This window comes from Natator depressus, chromosome 3 (assembly GCF_965152275.1).
Source record: "Natator depressus isolate rNatDep1 chromosome 3, rNatDep2.hap1, whole genome shotgun sequence".
Taxonomy (NCBI): Eukaryota; Metazoa; Chordata; order Testudines; family Cheloniidae; genus Natator; species Natator depressus.
This window is the reverse complement of record NC_134236.1, coordinates 159,522,705-159,542,923: the sequence shown is the minus strand read 5'-3', so window position 1 is coordinate 159,542,923 and position 20,219 is coordinate 159,522,705. Positions and strand designations below refer to the sequence as shown.

The 20,219-nt window shown below is 44.1% G+C and overlaps 1 protein-coding gene across 2 annotated transcripts in view; it reads right to left on the bottom strand.

The window, feature by feature from the left end:
* Positions 1–19,816, bottom strand: part of LBR (lamin B receptor) — a 51,770-nt gene extending 31,954 nt beyond the window's left edge. The window contains exons 1-5 of one of the 2 annotated variants that reach the window (XM_074949190.1): positions 19,660–19,816; positions 11,484–11,662; positions 5,935–6,123; positions 3,943–4,026; positions 3,217–3,391 (exon numbers count right to left, since the gene is read on the bottom strand). In XM_074949190.1, coding sequence (XP_074805291.1) covers positions 3,217–3,391; positions 3,943–4,026; positions 5,935–6,123; positions 11,484–11,648 — 613 coding nt within the window. In that variant the 5' untranslated portion in view covers positions 11,649–11,662; positions 19,660–19,816. The remainder of the gene's footprint in view (positions 1–3,216; positions 3,392–3,942; positions 4,027–5,934; positions 6,124–11,483; positions 11,663–19,659) is intronic. The other variant, XM_074949191.1, reaches the window with a different exon arrangement.
* Between the last annotated feature and the right edge of the window lie 403 nt (positions 19,817–20,219).

Sequence of the window (20,219 nt, the reverse complement as noted above, 5' to 3'; positions counted from 1 at the left end):
CTCCCATTTATTTGCAGGCACCCCTGACAGACTTTACTGAGGTCTGCCAGGAGCACCCTTGTCTGCCCAGGCGCGCCAACCGACCTGACCGAGGCCAGCCAAGAGCACCCAGGAGACGACAAGGACGGCTACCAGTCATACTGCACTATTTGCTGCCACAAGGCAATGAGCTGCTGCTGTGTAGCAACGCAGTCCCACGTCTGCCAGCACCCAGGAGACGTACAGTGACGGTGAGCTGAGCAGGCTCCATGCTTGCCATGGTATGGCATCTGCACAAGTAACCCAAGAAAAAAGGCACAAAACAATTGTTTGCTGTTGCTTTCGGGGGGGGGGAGGGGGAGGGGGGCCTGAAGACATATACCCAGAACCACTCGCGACAATGTTTTTTGCCCCATCAGGCATTGGGATCTCAACCCAGAATTCCAATGGGCGGCAGAGACAGCGGGAACTGTGGGATAGCTACCCACAGTGCAACACTCCGGAAGTCCACACTAGCCTCGGTACTGTGAACGTACTCCGCCGACTTAATGGTCTTAAGTGGGGACACACACAATCGACTGAATAAAATCACTTTCAAAAAAATCCAACTTCTATAAATTCGACCTAATTTCGTAGTGTAGACATACCCTTAGTACGATTTTCCAACCAGTTGTGCACCCACCTCATAGTACGTTTGTCTAGGCTAGATTTCCCTAGTTTGCTTATGAGATGGGCACGTGAGACAGTATTAAAAGCCTTATTAAAGCTGAGATATCAAATCTACTTCTTCCTCCCATCCACAAGGCTCATTGCCATCAAAGGATATTAGGTTTGTTTGACATGATTTGTTCTTGACAAATCCAAGTTGGCTGTTATTTATTACCTTATCTTCTAGGTGCTCACAACTTGATTATTTGCTCCACTATCCTTCCAAGTACCAAAGTTAAGATGACTGGTTTATAATTCCCTGGGTTGTTCTTATTCCCCCTTTTATTCATAGGTATTATATTTTCCCTCTGATCTCTCCCATTCTCCACAGGTTCTCAATGATAACTGCTGATGGCTCAGAGATCTCTTCAGCCAGTTCCTTAAATATTCTAGGATGTATTTCATCAGTCCCTGCTGACTTAAGCCATCTCACATGTCTAAGTTAGGCCATGTCTACAGTAGCAAGCTTACAGCTGTACCGGTGCAGTTGCGCCACTGTAAAACTGCTTATGTAGCTGCTCTATGCCAACAGAAGAGAGCTTGCCCATCAACATAATAAAACCGCCTCTATAGCAGCTATGTCAACAGGAGATGCTCTCCTGCCAACACAGCACTGTCCACATTGGCACTTCTGTTGATGTAACTTATGTTGCACAGTGCTGTGTTTTTTTCACACCCCTGAGGGACATAGTTATACTGACAAAAGTGGAAGTGTAGACATGGCCTTAGATGTCTATTAGAGAGACAAGGTAGGTGAGGTAGTATCTTTTATTTGACCAACTTCTGTTCGTGAGAGAGACAAGCTTTTGAGCCACACAGAGCTCCTCTTCAGATCTGGGAAAGGCGCTCCCAGCATCACAACAAAGTGCAAGGTGGAACAGTTTGCTTGGCATAAGTAGCACATGCTGATAAAGGACCATTCAAGGCAGAGTGGCCTGTTAACATCTTTGCAGTCATAGGACAAAAAAGGGGGTTAGTGGATTACAGATAGATTTATGGCTTATTAAAACAATCTGTCAAGTCCATGTTTTTCCATGTCTAGCAGGGTAATAAATTTAAGCTCCCAGGCTCATCTTTTGAAAGTGTTGTATAGGTTTCCTTTAAGGATTAGGACTGATATAGAGTGATCGCTTTTTGAAAAGTGTTCACCCATAGATAGGTGTTTTTGTCTTATTTTCCTGTGAATGTTCATTCTTAACTTGTTTTTCCCTATTTTAGCCTCAGATCCTACCCAATTTACACTGATGTTCATTATGTTAGTTGTCAGATCACTGCTAACCTTTTTGGTGAAAACTGGAACAAAAAAGGTGTTTAACACTTTTGTCCATTGTTTTCTGTTATTGTCTTTCCCTCCTCATGGAGTAATGGGCTATCTTGTCCTTGGTCATCTTGCTTCTAATGTATTTGTAAAATGTTTTATTGTTACCCTTTATGTCCCTAGCTAGTTTAATCTTGTTTTGTGCCTTTGGCCTTTCTAATTTTGTCCCTAATGCTTGTGGTTTCCCCCCCACCCCCACCTTCCATGATTTGACTTTTTTCCCACTTTTTGGAGGAATCTGAGCTTCAGGTAATTGAAGACCCCCTGGTTAAGCCAGGGTTGTCTTTTACTGTACTTCCTATCTTTCCTATGCACTGGGATATATCTTTAAAAAGCTGCCAACTCTCCTGAACTCTTTTTTCCCCCCTTAGACTTGCTTACTTACCAATACCTGCTAATAAAAGCAGTTCACCATATAGCTATAGATATAAAGGGATTTATTCGAGGGTTGTGTCCAACTACAGTAGTATAAATTAATAAATAAGTCACCACATGCAACAGGCAGTGGTGGTTAGCACAGGCACTGTGTGAAAATGTGTGCGCCACATTCGAGGTGTCTGTATTCACAGAACTAAGTGCAAGAATGCTTCTCTCATGGATTTTTTTCTAGTTTTGTCCTCTCTAATTTTAACCCCAAAGGGCTACTTCTGTAATAACAAAGAATGTAAGATTGAAAACCCAGTGTCCCAAAGCAATGGTACTCCACTATTTCCCTTTGTAAACTATTCCAGATTTCAATCAACTAATGGTCAGAAATCTTTCGCCACCCCTTATTCAGCCAAAATTTTCCTTGTCTTATTTTTACAGCATTAAACCCAGTTATTTTCCAATTGTCTTTTAAAAAAAAATAAACTGATCATACTAATTCCATTGAAGTAAAGTACATTTGCCTTCAGTAGTTCTCCAAAAGGTAGAATATCTGAGTTTGAGACAACTGGCTTTTCAAATTATGAAATTTAAAGATGCTTACTCTAGTAACTTCAAGGAGTATCCCAACATGCAGTAGAAAGATCATGATAATCACTCATCTGCCTCACAGCAGGTCACAACAGAACCAAGTGTGAGGTATCAATGTCACCAAAGGCAAACAAGATACAGTAGCACCAAATGAATGACCACAATTGGGGGAGAAAGAAGGGAATCTTTGAGAATGGCAACGTGATATCAAGTAAAAATAAATCTGTGACTATCACTATTGTTAACATACATACCAATTCTTCCACCAAACTCGAGCTCCTTTGTTTGTGTTGATACTTTTTCAGTAGTTTTTGCTGTCTCAAAAACTCTCTGTTCCAAAAATATTTCTTCCTTTTTCTTCTGTCTTCTTGGATGTAAGGTATACTGGTCAAGCACATGCCCAATTTCTAGCTCTGATTCAACTTTCTGCTGATAAAGAACAAAAGGTTACAAAAACCAAACAATTACCATGTCTTATTCTACAGAGTGGTGTAATCAAGAGAACATTACTCAGATCTGAGCACTGAAGTACAATGCATTTTTCCCCAGTTAAAAGGTATTCAACTGTATTAGCAGTAGAAGAGAAGACAGCCAAAAGGCAAACATTCTGCTTAATAAGCACATCTGCTGTCTCCACCCTTTCCAGTTCTACAAGCCCTAGTCCTCCCTTCAGATGAGTGTTAACCTAAATGACCACCTTCCCCTGCTAGAAGAAATTATTTTAAAAAGCAGCCATGGAATTAGTGAAATGAGTGCTAAACTTCACTACTCAATCTCTTCTTGGCTGTGTGTTGCATTCCAAAGCCCTCCCCTTAATTTATATATTGTCCATTTAGATAGTAAATAATCTCATTAGGACAGAATCTCATCTTCATACCAATCTGTAAAATGCTTAGCACCATACTAATAACACACACTATTTTCTGGTAACGCTGCAGATTTACTGTGGTCATAAGACATACAGTTCTTAGCTCTCTCACCTGTAATATTTTGTAGGAAGTGTCATTCCTTTCTGTACTATCAGGTTCACCATTGTACCTGCTAGTGTTGTTCTCATTCAGTTTCTAGTTAGAAGAAGAAAGTGAATTTTTAAATGCGACCACTGAAGTACATAATGAACAATTAAAAAATATTTACCAACGGTAGTGTTTGTAACAACAGTAGACTACTATAATTAAAAAAAACAGAGAAGGTATTTTGTTATCCCTCCCCATTTGTTTACTTTGAGCACCTGGCAGCCTTTTTTTGAAAAACGAGTAGAGGCAATCTCCACTGTTTGGATGCGTCTTAAAGGAAATAGGGGAGAGAACTCCTTTAAAAGTAGGAAAATAGTAAATCAGGAAAATGAATTGGGGGAATTCAGGGGTAGGTGCAGTTCCCAAATCACTTTTAACTCAGTGAACTGAAATGTCAAGTACAAAAAGTGTGTCCATTTAACCATTTTGTTACACAAGCTAATTCACTCTCCCAAAATTGTTTGTTCTGCAGAGATATACAAAAAAGGAGCAGACCTGCCAAGTCAAAAAGATGCCATTTAACTTTATACCTTTCCACAGTAAAAATAGGAGCCAAATATGTCCTTCAGACAAACCTGAAGTCTGGCTACACAGCTTTTGAAAAATCTAACTGATCAAATAAAATTTTGGTTTTGGTTTCAGTTTCTGCTTCACAGCAGGGAGGCTCAGAAAAACCTGCCTGTAGCTAAGGAGACAGAACAAAATTATGAATTCTTCTGGAGCTAGTCACTCCTACCATGCCAGTGTTCAAAATGTCTGCTCCCTAAGCAAGTTGAAACTCCACTGTTCTGCATATGAGGACCCTCATGCACAGAAGGAGAATTGCAGGCCACAAGTCAGAAACACAGCATGTGGGCATGTTGTCAACAAGCTATGCCCTAGGCCTTTAAGTCATCTGAAAGCTAGAAAATTAGGTCATTATAAAACAAAATCCAGAGCACAAGCCACAGTATGTTTTTAAGGAGTTATAACTCAGCCAAATGAAAAATAAATTTTAATGGATTAGTGACAGGCACATTTTTAAACTAGAAACTATGTCCCACCCTTATTTCAAGTTCTCATCTCTTCTCACTGAAGCACTTCAAAACAAAGTTCTTATAAAAGCAGACATGTGTCACCCCTGCTAATCTTCATTCTCAAAAGCTGCTAGTCCATTTTTAATCAAAATTTTCAACACAAATTCACTTCCAAGTTAGAACAAATGTGCAAAATTTCAGCTTGAAAGCCAAAAGTTTGACAGCTAAGAGCTATCAGAAAATGATCCTTTATAATGAAAACATTTATGCATCCTCATGCATAGGCAAGGCCCCATATACTCCACAGCAAGTTAGTCCTAAATTCTGCACCAAAATCCCAACTTTCTGCAGCAGCGTCAGATAAATTTTTAATATACAGGTTTTTAATTAATTAAATGTGAAAATAAATATAATCAATTCTGCTGCACCTGCTCATTTTGATACTAAATTTGACTTTATGTTGTCTCCACATTTTCAGTGTGGCACAGATATTCATCTTTAGATTTCAATATTAGCAACAATTAAGATAAGTGGGACAGTTCAAACCTCTTAGAACTAGTGCTTCAAGTTCTGTGCAAACTCAAGGAGGTATTACTGCATCCTCTTTACACTTGGTTTACATTTTCAAGTTTCATAACCATGTAAGCTAGGAAACTTATTTTGTTAAAATGAAAGTGGAGCTTCCTGAGCATAATTCTACAGCCAAGCCCTGACCATAAGCAATACTACGCTTATAACAGCAACTGGGAAGGAAATTTGTTTCAACCTCTATTTACAGTGCTATTAATTTTTTTCTTTAAATCTAGACACATACCCACAGATCCAAATCTTCAAAGTTTTCACTCCTCTAAAAAAATGTCATTTTAGACTATACATGTTTATAGAACATAGTACATATCAGTGCAAGTGGACAGATCTCAATCAGAAATGAATCCAATACCAGAAGAGTTAAGTTAGTTTCCCGAACGGTTTTCTTTTTCTCATCTCTAGATTCTCTGCTTTGGGAGGAAGAACGACGTTTGCCTTTTGCTGATCGACCAGGAGAACGAGATCTGGATCTGCTACCACTGCGTCTGGAAGGAGAACTTGAGGAAGAATTGCTTTTTCGAGGTTTAAATGATGACACAGACTGAAAGAAATAGGAAACATTAAATGCGATTTGTAAAGTTTTTGCTAAATGAAAGAAAAAGTTGAGTTATAAAGATACAATTAGACATAGTAACTTTAGCTGTTATTTCTCAATATATATTTGTACCGCTGAAAACATCTAATACCTATAAAAATGTTTAAATATTTGTAGTAAATTTAGGACTCAAAGGGACTCAATTTTCAGCTCTAGTAATTGAACAGACACAGCGGTAATGCAAAGCTTCCCTACTCAGCTAACATTCCATAAGACCAAGATGGAGGGACAATCTCATTAGTATTTAGCCCCTATTCTTCCATTTCTGGTTAATATCAAAGCAACTGAGGCAAGACAGGCTTGAGTATATGGTTGCTTCAGGTCTCATTAACCCTTGCCAAATTTGGGTGCACACCTGGGTATAGCACAGAGATTTCACTAACAACATTGTAATACATTCTCCTTCTAGCAGCAGTAAAGATCAAGGTCTTCATGTCAGCTGCCTATGATACCACTGACTCTTCTAACAATCCCAGCAGGAATAAACAGGCTGCCTTCTGAGATCTTGTTCCAGATATCAGAAGGGGGGGGAGGGATAGCTCAGTGGTTTGAGCACTGGCCTGCTAAACCCAGGGTTGCGAGTTCAATCCTTGAGGGGGCCATTTAGGGATCGGGGGCAAAAATTGGGGATTGGTCCTGCTTTGAGCAGGGGGTTGGACTAGATGACCTCCTGAGGTCCCTTCCAACCCTGATATTCTATGATTCTATAATATTGCAGAGAATAGTTTTTGGAAATATTCTGCCATCTGTACTATCTCATGGAGTTCTGCAGAACTCTAACTTGTTTCCCCTGTTGTTCAGTGTGTACGCAGGTCCCTGAGGAAGACTGGAATACAGTATTTTCAGTACGCTAATACCACCCAGCTCTATTTCACGGTCATCGGTCCAACCAGTTCTGTTGAATGGCTTCTCCCTGAGATTGTAGAGATTAGGGGCAGGGATGAGACCTAGCTGTTGCACTTCTGCAAAGATGCTGCTACTACACTAACAGGAGGGCTTTTCCCTTCGACAGAAGTACCGCCTCTCATTGAGGTGGATTAACATATATTGATAGGAGAAGCCCTCCTCTCAACATAGTGCTGTCTACACCAGAAGTTTGCTTGATATAAATGCACTGCTCAGTGATGTGGATTTTTCACATTCCTCAGTGACGTAGTTATACCCATGTAAGTTTACAGTGTAGACTTGACCTCAGTCTAAAATAAAACTAACGTAATCTGAGAGAAGCAACTATAAAATGAGATATGACAACAATTATCTTCCCTTTAATGTAAGGTGTGTGCCTACTACTTGTTAAAGTTTGCATTATGACAGTATGGTTGAATTCCCAGCTGCTGCTCAATGATTTATTAGCAGCTGTGGTAAGGAAGACTCATCGATATCTGACCAGGAGACTGAAACCACTTCATTCAGATGTGAACTCTGTTACTTCTGCATTTATCACCCCAAGATTAGATTACTGCAGTGTGTTTTGCACAAGGCAACTCACTTTAAATCAACCTAGAAACAGAGTGCTGTAGAATGTGGCAGCCCATTTAAAAAGCAGTATTTCTCACTAAGAACACATAACACCAAAGTTTCAGGATCCACACTGGTTTCTGGATGGAGTTTAAGATATTGTTTTTCACATATAAAACTGTAAGGGTAAAGTTTTCAAAAGCACATAAGATTGTATCTTCACTAGGAAAAAAGTATGTCTAAGGCTAAGTCTATACTACACAGCTTTTAGCGCCATGGCCGTGCCACTACAGCCATGCCGCTAAAAGTCGCGCAGTGTAGCCGCTCTTTGTTGGCTCTCCTGCCAAAAAAAAAAACCTTCCACCCCCAGCGAGCTTACCGCCAGCAAAATGTTTGTCGAGGGGGGGGGGGGGAGAAGAGAGAGTTTTGTCGTGTAGACATTACCTCACTCAAGTAAGGCTATTAGAGGTCAAATCCTAGTGAAGACAAGGTAATCTGTAGCTTTTGCACAATTTAGCAGGTTAAGTTGGTGGCCAACGCTAACTCAATTTTCTAATTTGCATTAAGAAACGACCAGTCTTTGATAATGATGACAAGGCCACAGTGATTTAGAGGCCTACATCCTACTGACTTTCAGTAAAAATTTAAATGCCTAAGTCATTTGGGAACTATTTGGAAATTTTATCCTCAATGGCTTGGGGACCTGCCTACTTTGAAAGGCACAGCTATTCATTCCTGTGCTATGCTTCTGCAATTATAGTCAAATAGAGGTGTTCAAGCTGGAGGACAGTCAGTATAAAAGACTGCTGGTAGGACTTTTAGGGTGAGAGGACCTCACTTTTTAGATTTTTTTGATCAATCTACTTAATATTATTTTGCTTCAAATTTGTTAAATCAAAACCCCACCACTTTGGAGCAAACTCTATTCAGACGCATCCAAGGCCCTCTAACTGATGACTGAGAAAATTCTCACTCAGTTCTGTGGTCATACAAATCATCTATGTTTACACAAGGAAAGTAAGGACCTGTAAATCTCCAATGTGAAGCTCTGTTGTGAGAAACAGATTAAGATTTTAGGTTAACTTAAGCAGTATCCTGTTTGTTACATTTCTTATTCTTACACACAAGTTGTTTTCAGGGTTCTGTTGCCCGAGGCTCTAACATACAGCAAACAAATCCTTTTAACAAGTATTAAAATGCACACAAAGAGAGTTAACACATTTTAAAAATAAGTAAACTTTCATTCTAATAGCCTCCCTTTTTTCCCATTTAAATAGTCTTTTACAGGGGAAAAACCTTTGCTTGGCAGTGACTCAGATAGTATCAAATAGTCTTTTTATAGGAAAGCTAAAGCTTTCAGGTTTTGCTTCTCAAGTTCAATCCTGCTTCTTCATAAGAAAACAGAGGAGACAAAAAGATGAATAAAAGATTTTAAAAAATACAGCATTTAATATTTGTTCAATTTCTGGAAAAAATATTCACTTGTACAGTATTTAGCACAAAATTAAGATACCTAATCTGGGGGCAAGACAATTTGACCTATCGCTTTTACTTTGCCCCTGGCGTAGCAAAGTATTGCAAGGGTATATTTGTTGTACTTGGGTAAAACCAAACAAGACTGAAAAGTGATAAAGATTATGGAAAAAACTGACATTAGGAAGGGACCAGTAGTAGAAACCTTAGCTTTTCTTATCAGGACTTGTTCAGGACACAGCCAAGGAGATGTTAATATCTCTGGTCCCTTCTCCTCACCTGATCTGAACATATTTCAGGATCAGGAAAGAGAGGAGTTTTTTTGTCACAAGAGTGGTGGTGAAAGCCATGATGGTAATGCAGATTTTTATTCCCTTCATTATCAAAATTGCTAAATGTTGTTCAGAAAAGCAGTGTTTAGAATAGATAGCAACCCTGCCCCAAACTGAACGGAACCAGCTTTCATTAGTCCTCATTTGCATGCTTCCTATCATTTAAACATATTTTTCTTTCTAAAACAATTCTAACCTCATCAGTAACCATAAGAAACCCCTAACAAACAGATTCTCATTTGAGCAAAAAGAGTTCTCATAATTCCTTTGACTCTTTGGTGTTGAACAGCTATTTTAAATAACTTGCTTATAAATTAAAATGACCTTTCCTTCATCTTTCACCCACTTTAGACTATTTAAGACTTCAACAGAGAGTACAATTCAGCATAATTCCACGAGTTACCAATGGTGGAAACTGAAATGTTGAGAGGATTCAGGCATTTTTACCACCATGTCATCTAGATTATCTCTGGAGTAAGCACCTGATAACACACCGATGAAAATGCCTCATCCAAGTCTACAATACACAACCACAATTACCATCTCTAGTGGAGAATTCAGAGTCCCATTTTTTCTTGTGCAACACAGCCAACTACAGAAGACAAGATTGCCATCTAAAAATTAGACCTACTATCTGAAAGATCTTTTTAAAAAAAACACCTTTCAAGCCATTACACAAACACACACACAAAAAAGGAAGTATACTTCCTTCCATTCTTTTGCAGCTCGCATGTAAGGGTCAAGATTAAGCAGTATTTTAGAGTACCATCCGCTTAAAAACTATGTCTAAAAAGGTTGTACCTCCTATCTGTAATATTATAATGGAAATGTCTTCCTCCCTGTGTACTTTATGCATTTGACAGCATTTGGTGTCTATTCAGTTTTAGCATTCTGCTGCTGTCAGTTGACTTCCTGTCTCACGCATTAGCACATAGATATTACATTCAAGGGAAACTCATAGGCAGGTCCTACAGGAAGGCATTCACAAGTAAAAGCAACTGAACAAATTTAAGAGGTAAGAAGCGGGCACATGGCATAGAGTAAGGAGGAGAGGGATGGGCCTGAGCCCATTGCCAACTGTGTCCACATATCTATTCAGGGGACACCATCATAGGGCCTAATCACATCAGCCACACTATCAGAGGCTTGTTCACCTGCACATCTACCAATGTGATATATGCCATCATGTGCCAGCAATGCCCCTCTGCCATGTACATTGGTCAAACAGGACAATCTCTATGTAAAAGAATAAATGGACACAAATCAGACGTCAAGAATTATAATATTCAAAAACCAGTCAGAGAACACTTCAATCTCTTTGATCACTCGATTACAGACCTAAGAGTGGCAATTCTTCAACAAAAAAACTGCAAAAACAGACTCCAACGAGAGACTGCTGAATTGGAATTGATTTGCAACTGGATACAATTAACTTAGGCTTGAATAAAGACTGGGAGTGGATAGGTCATTACACAAAGTAAAACTATTTCCATGTTTATTTCCTCGCCTCCCCCACTGTTCCTCAGACGTGCTGGAAATGGCCCACCTTGATTATCACTACAAAAGGTTTTTTCCCCCCTCAAATAAATGTGTTAGTCTCTAAGGTGCCACAAGTACTCCTTTTCTTTTAGGATGTTTGGTGTTATTCTCCTCATCCCTAAGAGCTCTACTAGTCGTCATTGGAGCAGAATACCCTTATGAAAAGAGTATTTTTTTAATTGCTCTGTACATACTACTTTAAAAAGGGTATTTTAAAAGAAACTTAGATTTTGTTTTTTAAATTGGCTTACTTAACAAAAATCTAGTTAACATCTAGCTAACAGCTCTGTAGGCAATTCCACAATTGTGTGGTACAGTCCTGTAATGGGAGCTCTATTTGTGGAATACTTGCAGGCCTGGGCCTTCATTTTCAAAATATATCACCAAGTTTTCTAGATAGCAAATGGGATCAAAGTTCTTAAAACTTTTAATATAGTACACATTTTGAACTTAGTCAAGACTTCAGTATGGATTCTAAATATTATTATACAGATGAACACTTACCCTTATATCGCTTTCCCTCAACTCAAGCTCAGTTCCATCTTTGTACTGAACAGTGTAAAAGTGAGTGAGGTCATTATAGCTAGTTATTTGTACTTCATAATAGAGGACACTTCCTGGCCAACGACCCATCACCACCTCACCAGCCGCAAATCTTCTGTTTGGCATCTTCCAAAAGAATCCTTAAAAAAAAAAAAAAAAAAAGAAGTACATCAAATGACAAATTTAAGCCAGGCCTTCATTCCCACCTTTTTTCCCCTAATCTTTCTGTACAGAAGCACAATTGTGATGGTCTATTCCGGAATGCAAAAATAGAGCATTCCAAATCTGTTGAATCTACGTGTGTTATCCATATTATGCACCAAAACAAAAAACCTATTTTAAAAGAACATTATTAAGATTACCAAGTCAAGCACTCAGAATTTAGGAAATACCAGAATTAAAGTTGCTTGTGCAACTTTAATCCATGTGCCCCCAGAGAATATATTATGATACAGTCCTTAATGACATGATCACAAACTATTTTTTCCACAAGATCCCTACCTCATTCAGTGCACAGGATGGATGGTACTCACTGAAAGAGCAGCTGTATTATCCTTATTGAATGACATACTGCCTCATGTCTTATTTAATGCACATTATTGAAACTGCTCTGAAGAGAGAATTATTAAATTTCCTCATGGGTTTTTCTATGGTATACATCATGATAATATCTGAGTGCTTTGCAACCATTTATTTATGTATTTTCACAATACTTATGAGATATGGAGATATTATCCCCATTTCACAAATGGGGAGTTGAGAGAGAGATTAAGATCAAAAGTAGGGTGACCAGATGTCCTGTTTTTAAAGGGACACTCCCGTATTTAAACCCTCCTGCAGGTGTCCTGACCTTTTCTGCAAAATGGGCAAATTGTCCCGTATCTTCCGTCTCCCACTCCTCTCCCATCAGTATCAGCAGGTCCTGCTGTTGGCCGGATCCCTGCTTGCCAGCCTCCCACCCACCAGTGGTGAGTGGGAGGATCCACGAGTCTGGTAGCAGGATGAAGATGCAACGCGTGGGGCTGGCCACGCCTCCTGCTGGTCCATCAGCACAGCCCCTGCTGCGTGACGGCTCTTAGCCAGCAGGGCCCCGCCCATCCGTCCCATTTCTGACCAGCACTGACTGCAGTGGTGGTTGTGTGCGGGCAGATGCCAGGCAGCAGTTGGTTAGGTGTTGCCTCTGCTACCCACCCATCAGCTCCTCCCTGCTTTGCCCCTTCAGCTCCCCGAGCCCTACTGGTTCTCCATATCCCCCCAAGTGGAGCGCATCCCACTCCCGCGCTGCACAGAGAACCAGCCCCTGGTCGGAGCGCTGAGCTCACCAACAGACCGGCCAGCAGGCTCTTTCCTCCCCCCCCACCCCGCCTCTGGCTGGGCCAACGCCCTGGGAAAGCCCAAAACCCTCTGGCCTGGGGTGCTGGCCAAGCGGAGCCCAGTCCTGCCTGTGCCAAAGCCCCACACAGTGCTGGCACAAGGAAGGCTCTCTCTGCTAAGCTCTGGAATGGCGGGGGGGAAGGACGAGAAAGCGATTTCCAGCCTGCTCATGTCCTGAACCTGCAGGCTCCAAGCAGCCCACCGGGCAGGGGCTTAGCACCCTCTTCACCCACCCCCCTCACCAGAGCTGTCCCTCGGCATACGCAGCTGCGTAGGGCACCATGAAATTTGGGGCACCAAATTGTCCCAAATTTCATGGTGCCCTACACAGCTGCGTGCTGCATACGCGGCAGCACCAGCTCTGACAGCCAGCTCTATCCCCCAACCACTGCCCACCCCCCCCCCCAGGCCGTCTGCAGCCACTGCAAGGTGCAGGGCCATCCCTACAGGGGGTGTGGGGCCAGGGACAACTCCCTCCTCCCCGCCTCTTAGTCTTCCCCCCTGCTCCGCCCCTATTCCACCTCTTTCCCAGCAAGGGACGCTGCCTGGAGGATTAGCAGGGGGCCTGCGCCAGCAGCAGGGGTCAGGCCTGACCCTGCACTCACCAGCAGGAAGCGGAGCAACCCGGCCCCAGCCCGCTCCACTCTGCCAGCTCCCAGCCGAGTTGCTTCACTTCCCACCGATGAGTGCAGGGGTCAGTTCTCCCCCCCTCAAGCAACACACCTGGGGGCAGGGCGGGGGAAACCGAACCAGCTGTCAAGAAGTGGAGTGACCCCACATTACCTGTGAGTGCGGAGGGACAGTCCTTTCCCCAACCCCCCCTTGCACCCAAGAGACACACCTGGGGCGGGTGGAGAGGAGTGGGCTGGGTTGCTCCACTTCCTGCTGCTGGTGCCAGCCTCCCCATGTGAAGCCCCCCAAAGCAGCCTCCACAGCTCCTGTCTCCACGGTTCTGCAGCCCTTGAGCATGAACACACACCCCCACACACATACATAGGGCACCATAATTTATGGGGATGGGGCTGCCCCTCACCCTGGGTCCTGCCCCCAGGGAGCACAGGGCTGCTCTGTCCCCTAAGCACCTTCCCCTGCTGAGCCACCTCTCTGGCCAGTTCCTTGAAGCCCCTGCAATCAGGTTCCCTGGGCCCTGGTGCACAGTCGTTGGAACTTAACCCCTTTCTGCCCATGCTGTAGATGGAGGCTACTGGCTTATGTCAGCGGCCAGCAGCAGCCTGGAGGTGTTCGCTGCCTTTGAACACTGTGCCAGCAGGAAGGGACAAGCTCCTTCCAGCCACCGGGGGTGGGGGTAGAGGGAGTGGCCACAGGGAAGAGATGAGCCCTGAAAGACACAGGCCAGGTCATCCCTCCCCACCCACAGCTGGAAGCAGCTCCCATTCCTTCCCTCCTGCACAGTGCCAAAAAGCTTCTGCTGGCCACATTCTGTGTGTTGCCTCGGGAAGACCCGGTGCCAGGTACCAGGAGAGGCGGGTCCATCCCGGGGGCCCAGTCAGGCATGAGGGCACCGAGTGCTGGCAAGGTAGGGTTGGGTTGCTTGGTCAACACCCCTCCAGCGTGAGCAAGAGGTACCAGAGTGTGTGTGTGTCAACCCTCCCCCTATGAACCTGAAAGTCTTAAAAGATAAGAAGGTAAATAAAATAAATCCAACTAGGAAGTATTTCTTTTTAACAGGGGCTCAGTCAACTTGATGTTAATTTAAATGTTTGTACTGCATAGTTCTGATTTATTCAAGTGAGTTCAACGGCAATCAGAGTAATTTTACCAGGTGTCCCGTATTCAGCATAGGAAAATACGGTCACCCTAGTCAAAAGTATCCACTATTTTTGGGTACCCAATTTGAGACCCTCCCCCCGGGCCTGATTTCCCCCTCAAGTACTTCACATTATATAGCATAGGGGTGGCCAAACTGTGGCTCATGAGTTACACGCGTCTCTTTTACAGTTAAAGTATGGCTCATGGAGCCACCCCCCCCCCCGCCTACTTTCCCCCATTCTCCGACTACCAGACTGGGTAGAGGGAGGGGAGGTTCGGGGCTTCTGCCCTGCAGCAGGGCTAGGGGTTTCTGCCAGAGACCACTAGTGCCTACTGAGGGTGGAGGGCACAGTTTAAAGATTCGCCCCCATAACAGTTTGAGTCATGTCCCCCAACCACCAGCAAACCCCCCACTACCCTCAGGGACCAATCCCTGCAGCTCCCAGGAGTTAGCTCCACTGCAACAGCAAACAGCCGGGAGCTGCAGGGAGGGGCTTCTGCTTTAGCTCTGTGCAGAGAGGCAGCAGCAAAAGCAGCGGCTCTCCCTGCAGCTCTCAGTTCTTTGCCACTGCCTCTCCCTCTCCCCAGGTCTGCAGCTCCCTGCTGGCTGGCTCCAGCAGCTGCCATGCAGGGTGGGGGCCTGAAAGCACCATGGGAACAAGCAGGGCCAGAAATCCTGGCAAAAATTGGGGGGGCGCATGACCCCACAAGTCGCCTCTGGCTTCTGCCCAGCAGAGAGGGATTCTCGGGGCTTCAACCCCATGGAGCATGCTTGTCAGGGCTTTAGCAGAAGTGGAGCTGAAGCCCCAAGACAACATTCCCCCCAGGCTGAAGCCCCGAGTCACAGTAGGCACTTGTGCGGCTGAAGCCCTGAGCCCTAGCAAGTGCACCTTGGCTCTTGAACTTCTGAAGATTGTTGTATGTGGCACAGCGGGCCACCCTTGATATAGCACTTTATATGTTCAAAGGACAGTAATCACTGACTTAAGTTGCAGCTGCAAGTGATCAGCAGTTCTGCAAATCAGACCTCTCCCCCTTCCTCCCCCAAGTTGGGCACCCAGAAAATGAGGAACACATAATTAATTACAACCTCTGAAAGTCTGGTTTAAGTAACCTGAGTAGCATCACATACTCTATGGCAAAGGCAAGGATAGAGTCCTGTTCTCCAGGGTGATATTGAACTGTCTTAACCATGAGACTATCATTCTGCTCCTGCAATCCCTTGCTTCAATCACAACACACCTTCCAACTCTGTAACAAATGAAGCAGGGGCTTCTACAAGTCACAAATCTCCTTCACCACACAACCTCCAGAGCAGGTGTACCTTGTGCCCTAAATGAGGCAGGGCTTCTGTGGGAACATATAATATGTGAACATGTAATTAGAGACTGTATCATAATGCATATACTCCTCCCAAAGGGGCCAAATTAAGGTTGTGTGGGCCTTTCTTAATTATTATGTGATATAACCAGATGTTCATTTTGTTTTCTCTCCACTATTCCAACATAGGAGACCATCTGACTGAAGTCCTAGAATGAAAACATCAATTCCAGGACTTTCCTATTCCAGGTAATCTTCATTTTTGTTGAGTTCATGGATGCCACAATCAAAGCAGTTACAGACCTCTACCTTCAGATTCCAGTTATTTGAGTAATAAGTCACGCTAGAGGTATGGACAAGATCACTTCACCGCACTGCTGAGTAAAGCCAGTGGAAAGTGTGGTAAAGAGGTTTATAGGGTTAGGTCACACTGATCATATGCTTCAAGGGAGGTGGACAGAAAATATAAGTTCTACTGGCATCGGCAGAAGGCGCAAAACTACTCTGCTGCATCCCTGAGAAGGACCAATAAAGGTCTGGTAAAACAGCAGAATAAACAAGGCCACCCAAATACATACTGAGGGACCCAGAAGAACAAAATATTCAATACACTGGATCGCCAGGCTGCCCTAAAAGAATGGTTAAACTAATTCCGATCTGTAAATCCAATTTATTTGAAGGTATTGGATTTGTTTTCTGTCTTATCCCACTCCCAACCTCTTTCTGTGAGAGCTCAGGATCCAATGCTGATAGCCCAAAAGGGGTGAGGATCTTGAGGATGCTTTCAAATTAGAGAGCCATCAGAAGTTTTAGAGCTGGTTCGGAGGTACTGCTACCTCTGGTGCTGACTGACACATGCATAAAGTGAGCTAGAGAGACACATGCATATTCAGAGACAACACAACAGGGACACATACAGGAGGCCTCCTGCCCTTCTTACTGACCTGATCTTTGGACTAGCTATGGGTAGTCATACCTCATGTCAAGAGAGAAAGAGGCAGGAAAATGCTTTCCAAAAGACCAGGTCCTACCACCAAAATGTTACCCTTAAGCAACTTAAGGCCTCCTTGCACTCTTGCTGCTGTGGAGTGCAGAAAGAGCTATAGCCCCTTTGAACCACTGAATGGGCATCCAATAATACTGTCTTCCCTCAGAATCCTTTAGTAGCCCATCTCCCTACCAGGACTGAAGGGAGAAATAAAACTGAAAAACCTTTCCTGTTTGGAAATGTTGGGAGAATGCCAAAGGAACCCACAGCTTTGCCATATTGAGGAGAAACACTGAGGAGGAAATATTGAGGAGAGCTGAACATTTATGCATTATGCTGTGCATACTAGAAGAGAAAGCCAGTTTTTCAGAAGACAGAAGGTGAAGAGAGACTCTCCATACTTTGAAGATAAGGAAGAACATGCCAGTAGTCATGTCTAATGGAACAGCAGGTATTCACAAAGGAGAAGTTAGTTTATTCTTACAGAATGTTTGAACACAAAACTAAGACAGATAATTTTAAGACCACCATTTCCACTCTTTGTCTGGCTACTTGTCTTGCACACGTAAATGCTGGCATCTACCACCATTTTAACCATTGTGTAATCTGGACCGGATTAGGTAACATGATTAAGTTAAAAGGAGTACTTGTGGCACCTTAGAGACTAACAAATTTATTTGAGCATAAGCTTTCATGAGCTACAGCTCACTTCATCAGATGTAGCTCATGAAAGCTTATGCTCAAATAAATTTGTTAATCTCTAAGGTGCCACAAGTACTCCTTTTCTTTTTGCGAACACAGACTAACACGGCTGCTACTCTGAAACCTATGATTAAGTTAAAGCATCAGCGGTCAATGGGACCTTGTCCATACTACTGTTCCCACCACTAACAGCAGGGAACATTTTTAATGAAGAGTGGCTGTCTCTATGCTAGGTTATATCATCAGTCCTCCTATGGTCAACATGTTCTCTAGCTGCTCTTCAAATTGCCTTTTGTATTTTACAGTTTCACAGTGCAGTTTCCAGGCCATGGACTGCACAGTACTTAAATAATATTTGATCACCCTTTAGGAAAAGCTCTCCACAATACTCACGAAGGCACGGCCTTCAATGGAAGAAGTTCTCACAGTACATATGTACATTTTTGTACAATTGGGGCCTAGGAGATGATGTTTGCCCACACCATCACTCATGCCACTTTCACATTAAATCAACAAATCTGAACACAAAAACTTCAGGCCTAATCATAATTACATTTACAATCTTAATTATTTGTATAGTGCCAATTTAGAGATTTGATTAGAAAGAATGGAATCAGCAAGCTAACTTTTTAAGAACTAAGAGGACCAAAATACTATTTTTAAAAAGTCAGATTATACATTTTTACATGTAATTTAATGCATTTACAAAATCTGGAAAATAAAATGTGTTTGCAAGCAAACTTAAATAGGCTTAGAGCAAAAACAAAACAATACTTTGATCTGACTTTAACTATCCTTATATTACATATACCAAAACAGTACAGTAAAATAGATGGGTGTCAAGTCAAAACATCAGTTGGTGTATCTAACACAGAAGTATTTTGCATAATATCTTTCACACCAGCCTTACCAAAAAAATTATTACCTAGTTTTTTGTCAGTGTTAAGGGGCACAGACAAAGAAGAAAAGACAGCAACACCACTCCATCTCCCCATTTCTATACAGTATTTACATTTTAAATTTAAAAGCAACTGACAAAGACCATCACTGACAACTACCAAATACCCAACTGAAGAGAAAACCTGCCAGCCTTTGTAAGGCGAATCTTGAAGATAGTAGAGAAGGGTGCATTCGTTCCCTTTAAATATACTTTCAACCAGAAGCATTCAAAATGGAGGGAAAACGTCATTATTTAAACTTTTCCCATTTAACTTGACAGAAACGCTTCAATGATCAATGGGTAGAGCACGACATGGAAATAGAACAACCAGATCTCAGGTTTGCTTTGTGGATCGGGAATCCTCCCCCAACCGTGCGAGTAAAGAGAGTGGACGGGGACGAGGAAACGACCCGGGGCCATCACTTTCCTCTGCAGCCCCCCCCCCGAAGCCCCGCTTTTGCGCGCGATGTAAAGTCTCGCTCTTGTTTGTTTCGCAGCATCCCGCGCTCCCCCCGGCGCCAGCGTCTCAGCCCGCCTGCGCCTCGCTCGTCAGCTCGGACGAGGCGAGGCACCCAGTCGTCGTCCGGCTCTTTGGCAGGGTGTAAGCGGGGAGGACACAGCCCCGCCCCAGAGGGGAGCCGGCCAGTCTCGCTACACGCCTGTTTTCATGGACGCTTCAGCTCGCGGGGCTGCCCCGCCACGAGCCTCCCTGCGGTCACTGTCCGCCCCCAGCCGCGTACAAACGGGAGGGGAGGGCGGATAACGGAACCGGTCACCGCCCGCTCGGGGATGCGAACGCCACCAGCGGGTTTGCGAACGAGCGGAACAAACAGGAGCGAGAGAGGCTCGGGGGGGGGCGGGGCGGGACGGGAGCAGTTTAACGCCAGCGCCCAAAAGCACAGAGCGAAACGTCTCGGCACCGCGAGGCCCCGGAGCGTGGGGGAGGGGAAGAGAGGAAGCGACAGGACGGTGCCCTTCCTCCCGGGAAAGCCGCTACGGGGGCGTGTCCTGGTCCCCGCCTGCCCTCAGTCCCGGATCCTTACCTGGGCTGCCGCCCCCACCTGGCCTGGCAGGAATCGCCTCTGCGACACAGCCGGGCCGAGCGGACCGGACCGTCGACGAGCTACGGTAAACCACCACCCAGAGCGACGGTTACAGGGCCTCTGCCGCGCGCGAAGCTTCGGCCGCAGCCCCGCCCCTTCCTGCGAGCTGCTGGGCGCCAACAGTCCTCATTGGCCAGGTCGCCGGGTTTGAATCGCGACCGAGACACGGAATTGGCTACGAGTCGGTGGCGCGTTCCTCCCTTTTGTGCCCCGGTCGGGCCCTCCAAGTGACAGAGCTGCCGGTCCGAGTTCGTCCCCCCCGCCTCGGGGAAAGGAAACTTCAGACTCGCTCACTGGGACACTCAAGTCCGAGCCTCACCCTTGGGCTCTGCCTCATTGGGGGTGGAGGAGACAGATTCCCTCAAAGGGCACTAACGCCCCGAGAAAGGGACCCCTTCCTTCTGTCAGAGCTACCCACCTGCCACTAGGGTTGCCAGCCCTCCAAGATTGGCCTGGAGTCTCCAGCAATTAAATATTAATCTTTAATTAAAGATTATGTC